This window comes from Zingiber officinale, chromosome 11A (assembly GCF_018446385.1).
Source record: "Zingiber officinale cultivar Zhangliang chromosome 11A, Zo_v1.1, whole genome shotgun sequence".
In the NCBI taxonomy this organism is placed as follows: Eukaryota; Viridiplantae; Streptophyta; class Magnoliopsida; order Zingiberales; family Zingiberaceae; genus Zingiber; species Zingiber officinale.
Genome location: NC_056006.1, coordinates 12005654 through 12012060, shown reverse-complemented (window position 1 = coordinate 12012060; position 6407 = coordinate 12005654). Strand labels below are relative to the sequence as shown.

Here is a 6407-nt window from a genome sequence, read left to right as displayed (position 1 = left end):
ATTTTCATTTAAATTGAATTTAGATTTCAAACACAAGAAATCAATATTCACACCACAATTATTTCTCAAAATTATTTGTGCAATACGAGGGTATAATTTTTTCATACAAAATGGATTTTATAATAATAAAGTAAAAAATAAAGACGTGTAGTATTAGGAAATAATTATTATAAGTAAATAGTTATTTATTTTTTAATTATTAGAGAATAATTATTATTAAAAAGTAATTATTTGTTTTCTAATTATTAAAGAATAATTATTATTAGAAAATATTTATTATTTTTCTTAACCTATGTATTTTTTATTTTTCATTTGTGATGTTTATATATATACTCCGACCGATTAACAAATCTCTCCACTTTGGGGTCGCTAAGGGTGATGTCCGCCATGGGCTCCCCAAGGCCGCAGCTCACATCTCTGGGTCGCTGTAATGAGTGACCGCTTGCACGATAGCCCTATCCCTTCGCGCGGGATCAGCCGCGAAGTGGACGACAGGGAGCCTCCCTAGCTGCTTGGTCTGCATAAAAAGGTCGTAAGGGGCGGCGATGCGCTTGGCGAAGGCGAACACCTCATCATCGTCCATATTGCGCAGAGCGCGGATGCCGCCGACAACGGAATGAACGTGGCGGACGGCCTCGATGATGTTACCAGTGCCGACCTCGCCCTTGGTGCGGATCATATCATGGCACTGGTAACATCATCGAGGCCGTCCGCCACGTTCGGAAGACGTCGTTGTTGGTTCAGAATCTATGAGCAGCACCCCGACAATACACACAAAAACAATAAAGAAGATAAAAAAACAAAACAAAAGGAACGTAGTAACTTGGGAAAAATTAATCTTGCTGTGTTGCTGTTTCCATTCACATTTGTGTTGTATATATACACCACAAGTGATAAGATCTTACATCACTTAAACCATAGAAATAATGCCATGTAAGCTATAAAATAGGAAAGGCTAAGTTATCAAAAATATTAAACGAAACGTTAAAACTTATCATGTCCAACTTATTTGAATTTATCCGGATTATTTGCTCACATTACTCCCCCTAATCCGGACATGATTGTAAATCACAGACGCCGAGTAGTTGTCGCATGGCAGCTAACTTCACTCCTGGCAATGCTTTAGTTAACGCATCGGCTCGCTGTTCTCCGGTATTAACGAACTCCACCACAATCTGTCCCTTCTCAATGCATTCTCTGATAAAATGAAACTTTGTATCTATATGCTTGCTTCGACCATGGAAGACAGGATTCTTCATGAGAGCTATAGCAGATCTGTTGTCAACAAACAAAGTCACCGGTTTTGGCTCTTCACTGGTTAATTCACTGACAAGGCTTCTTAACCACAAAGCTTGACAGGCTGCAGTTGTGGCTGCCATGAATTCTGCCTCACAAGATGAAAGCGCCACTGTCTTCTGCTTCTGTGAGTTCCAGGACACCAGACTTTCATTAAAATAGAAAGCCATTCCACTTGTGCTTTTCCTCCCGTCGAGATCGCCGGCTAAATCGCTGTCCGAGTAGCCGAATATACTAATTTCCTGGGGTCCCTTTGTGTAAGCAAGTCCAAAATAGATTGTACCTTTTAAATACCTGAGGATCTGTTTGACCACCTTATGATGCATGCTTGTAGGCTTTTCCATGTATCTGCTCGCCATGCCGACAGAATATGATAGGTCTGGCCGTGTGTGTAACAGATATCTTAGACAGCCAATGACGCGCCTGTACTCCGTGGCATCAATTGGAGTCCCTTCCAGGTCTTTATGCAGTTGTGTCTTGGGTTCCATCGGCTGCTTTGTGGCATTACAGTCTGCCATCTGGAATTGAGATAGAATTTTCTTGGCATAGGCTGATTGTCTAAGTAAAATTCGGCTCTTCTGTTGTTCCACTTCAATTCCTAAGTAGTAGGAGAGAAGACCCAAATCACTCATCTCAAATTCTATCATCATTTGTTGTTTGAACTTGTTTATTCCTTCTGTGCTCCTTCCTGTCACGATGAGATCGTCAACATACACTCCAACAAGTATACTAGCTTCTCTTTTACCTCTTGTATATACTGCATGTTCTTGATTGCATTTTTTGAAGCCGAGCTCTTTCAGACTCCTGTTCAGCCGCATGTTCCAAGCTCGTGGAGCCTGCCGCAGTCCATAGAGGGCCTTGGATAACCTGTACACCTTGTGTTTCTGATTTTGTATTTCAAACCCTTCTGGTTGAGTGACATATATTTCTTCTTCCAGCTCTCCGTTCAGAAATGCCGACTTCACGTCTAGATGGTGTACCTCCCAGCCTTGATTTGCTGCAAGTGCAAGAATGACTCGAATAGTATCAAGTCTAGCGACAGGTGCGAATACTTCTTCAAAGTCGATGCCTTGTTTTTGCACATAGCCTTTAGCAACTAATCTTGCTTTATGCTTGATCACTTTTCCAGCTGAATCTTTCTTCAGTTTGAACACCCATTTTAGGCCGATAGGTTTGTGGCCTAATGGGAGCTCAGTTAGGGTCCAGGTCTTGTTCATCTCAATAGTCTTCAGTTCTTCCTCCATTGCTTCGTACCAGCAAGCCTCGGTTGCAGCTTCTTGGTAACAGGTCGGCTCTTCTGACATCATCAGCATTACCTCATTCTCCTCTTCATCAATACCAACTATTTCCTCAGTGTTGGCATAGATATCGGCAATGGACCTATAACGGACTGGCCCTTCATGAGACTCGGGTGAGGTAGTTGCTTGGGTGCTCGATGATGGTGTAGACGGACTTGATGCTCTTGTCGAAGATGGGGTAGATAGACTTGATGATGGTGTGACATCTTCCGCCGCTGCCTCAATGTCTGCAGTAACAATCACCTCGTCGGTGTTGAATGCATTCACCACCACAAACTCAGGTAAGTCTTCTTTATCAGCACCTGCGTTCCATGTCCATTCACTATTTTCTTGAAATATTACATCTCTACTTACTTGTAGCTTGTTATGCCTTGGATCAAATAGACGATGAGCTTTGTAGCCTTCTTCGACTCCTAAGTATACCATAGGTGAGCTTCTGTCGTCAAGTTTCTTAAGGTGAGGGGTTGTATTTTTTGCATAGGCAATACAACCAAACACCTTCAAGTGGGCAAGATGTGGCTTTCTCCCCATCCAAGCTTCAAATGGAGTACGTTCTCCTAGCGCTTTAGTTGGGAGACGGTTTAGCAGATAGACAGCATGCCTAACCGCCTCTCCCCAGAACCTTGCCGGCATATGTGTACCCTTGAGGAGAGATCTTGCCATAGCCATCACTGTGCGGTTACGACGCTCCACAACGCCATTCTGTTGGGGTGTGTAGGGAGCCGAAAGGTGCCTCTCAATTCCTTCATTTTCACAGAATCGAGTGAACTCCGTGGATAGAAACTCACCGCCACGGTCTGTCCGAAGTGTCTTGATCTTGTACTCAGTTGTGTTCTCCGTCACGGACTTGAACTTCTTGAATGCTTGGAATGCATCTTTCTTTGCTGTCAAGACAAATACCCACATCCACCTTGTGCAATCATCAACAATCAAAAAGAAATACTTGTTACCAGCAAGTGTACTTGGTGAAATTGGCCCGCAGATATCAGCATGGAGAAGTTCCAACGGCTTCGTCGCTCTAAAGTTTGCTTGGTGCGGGAATGACGATCTTGCATGTTTGGAGATCACACACACCTCGCAAAGCTTGTTCGTCTGGGGCAATAGTGGCACACCAACCACCAATTTCTTCTCCCCCAACAGCTTCAAGTCATGAAAGTTTACATGTCCGAGCCTTGCATGCCATAACCAGGTGGGGTCTTCTAGGCTTGCTTGGAGGCAGACTTGCTTGAATGTCTTCAAGGTTATCTTGTACAAGCGATTTTGCGTTCGCTTTACCAGCATCAAGAGCTTCCCGCTCCTATCAATCACCTTCATGGTATCTCCTTCCATGTGCACCTCGTTCCCAGCTTCTGTCAACTGACCAAGGCTTATGATATTACTACAAAGTTTCGGAATGTAGTATACCTCGTGGAGGGTCTTCTGATCGCCGTTCTTGCATTCGAACACAGTCGTCCCCCTGCCCATGATCTCAATAGTTGATCCATCGCCAAACCTCACCCTCCCGGTGATAGTTTCATCTAGTTCTTGAAACTTCTCGCGATGTCCAGTCATGTGATTGCTGGCACCATTGTCAAGGTACCAAACGTCTTTGTCTTCACCTTTCTTGACGCCCCGGTACACCTCCGGTAGCAATCTCTCTTCACTGAGCAGAATGGTATCCTGCCGCTGAGATTCTTCGTGGAACATGGTCATCATTAGTGCTGGCTCTTCATCGGTGGCGCAAGTGAGGTGAGCCTCATCTCCACGACGCTTGCTGTAGCATTCAGACGCATAATGCCCCATTTTCTCACAATTGAAGCATTTTATGTGTCTCTTATCACGAGTGCCACTGTTGTTGCCGCTAGTCCCTCCTGCACTATCTTGGCGCTGTGTACCACGACCACGACCGCGCCCTCGGCCACGCCCACGCCAGTTGCCACGACTGGGGCTGCTGAACCCACGCCCCTTTCCTCCTGACGAGGTGTCCACGTTGCTCCCCTTCTGTCGCATTTGCCATTCGGCATGAGTTAATAGGAGCTCACCTTCAGTGCCGTTGGTGTTGCTGCGTAGTCGTAGCGTTCGTTCTTCGTACGCCTTTAGTCGCCCTATAGCCTCCTCAAATGGTATAGACTCAAGGTCGTAGAATTGCTCAATACCAGCAACAATAGGAAAGAATTTATCAGGGACAGAATCGAGCAATTTTTTTACCAACGAGGAATCTTCAAGCGTGGCACCAAGGGTGGAGAACTTGCTGCTTAGGGCGCTGAGTTTGCCAGCAAACTCATCAATCGTTTCGGTCTCTTTCATCCGGAGAGCGTCAAACTCACTCTTCAATGTTTGTACACGTGCCTTCTTTACCCGATCACTACCAAGGTACCTCGTCTTGAGGCTGTCCCAGACTTCCTTCGCCGTCTTCTTTGTTGCGATCTGGAGAAGGATGTCTTCGGGGACACACTGCAGGATGTATGCACGTGCCTTTTTATCCTTCTTTGCATCCACCTGGGCTCCTTCCGCTGGCTCCACCGCCTCCCAGACTCCCTGGGCATCAAGAATCGCCTCTGTCTTGATTGCCCACACAGTGTAATTGTGTGGGCTTAGCATCGGATAGGGAAATGGCACTCCGCCGTTCTCCTTTGCAGCAACTTGTGGGATGCCAGACATTTTTGTGGAATTGTAGATTCTTGGGTGTCTTATACTACCAAGGCTCTGATACCAATTGTTGGTTCAGAATCTATGAGCAGCACCCCGACAATACACACAAAAACAATAAAGAAGATAAAAAAACAAAACAAAAGGAACGTAGTAACTTGGGAAAAATTAATCTTGCTGTGTTGCTGTTTCCATTCACATTTGTGTTGTATATATACACCACAAGTGATAAGATCTTACATCACTTAAACCATAGAAATAATGCCAAGTAAGCTATAAAATAGGAAAGGCTAAGTTATCAAAAATATTAAACGAAACGTTAAAACTTATCATGTCCAACTTATTTGAATTTATCCGGATTATTTGCTCACAGTCGTCACCCCTGAGCAGGCTCGTATCGCCGAAGAGGCTGGAGCCTGCGCCGTCATGGCGCTGGAGCGCGTCCCAGCAGATATCCGCTCCCAGGGCGGCGTCGCCCGCATGTCCGATCCAGGTCGATCTCATCAAGGAGATCACCGCCCGTGAGCGAAGGCTCGACCCCGGCAGATGACCAGAACCACATCAACAAGCACAATTTCCTTCTGCCCGAGGCCCTCCGCCGCATCCGCGAGGGCGCCGCCATGATCCGCACCAAGGGCGAGGTCGGCACTGGTAACATCATCGAGGCCGTCCGCCACCTTCGTTCCGTTGTCGGCGGCATCCGCGCTCTGAGCAATATGGACGATGATGAGGTGTTCGCCTTCGCCAAGCGCATCGCTGCCCCTTACGACCTTGTTATGCAGACCAAGCGGCTAGGGAGGCTCCCTGTCGTCCAAGCAACGAGCATTATGAATCCCTTCACCCCGCACTCCCCCTCCCCCTCCCCCTCCCCCTCCCCCTCTTATCTTTCTCCGTCTCTTCTTCCTCTCTTTTGTTTTTAAACGCATTATAACGGTCTTTCCTTCGTGAATATTATTTTAGTCATTTTCTTATAAGTCAAGTAGTAAATTTTTTTTTTCAAGTTTTATTCGATAGCATATACATGTAGCCTTCTCTCTCTGTTACTCTTATTCTGATGATAAGTTAGATTCTAATCTTCAAACAATAACATCTCGTCTCCTTCCAGTTGTTGTCTTCTTTCATCAAAGGCAAAGTTCAACAAATAGTCGTTTCGTTGATCGCACTAGTAGATTTTGCTCTAAAAGA

The 6407-nt window shown here is 45.6% G+C and overlaps 2 protein-coding genes and 1 long non-coding RNA gene across 4 annotated transcripts; 2 read left to right on the top strand and 1 right to left on the bottom strand.

Moving 5' to 3' along the window:
- Positions 1–409: 409 nt before the first annotated feature.
- Positions 410–679, bottom strand: LOC122031231 (probable pyridoxal 5'-phosphate synthase subunit PDX1). The gene has a single exon (XM_042590372.1). The coding sequence runs from the start codon at positions 677–679 to the stop codon at positions 410–412; it is 270 nt and encodes an 89-aa protein (XP_042446306.1).
- A 1273-nt stretch (positions 680–1952) lies between these two features.
- Positions 1953–2792, top strand: LOC122030997. Of its 2 annotated transcripts, XR_006125696.1 has the most exons (4): positions 1953–2165; positions 2235–2338; positions 2426–2583; positions 2662–2792. It is a non-coding gene; the product is annotated as an uncharacterized LOC122030997 (long non-coding RNA). The 2 variants fall into 2 exon arrangements; XR_006125695.1 differs by lacking the exon at positions 1953–2165 and having other exon boundaries at positions 2200–2338; positions 2662–2791.
- A 2691-nt stretch (positions 2793–5483) lies between these two features.
- Positions 5484–6142, top strand: LOC122031230 (probable pyridoxal 5'-phosphate synthase subunit PDX1.1). Its single transcript, XM_042590370.1, has 3 exons — positions 5484–5490; positions 5596–5715; positions 5769–6142. Exons 1-3 carry the CDS (start codon positions 5484–5486, stop codon positions 6140–6142), a joined length of 501 nt encoding a protein of 166 aa, XP_042446304.1.
- The last annotated feature ends 265 nt before the right edge of the window (positions 6143–6407 follow it).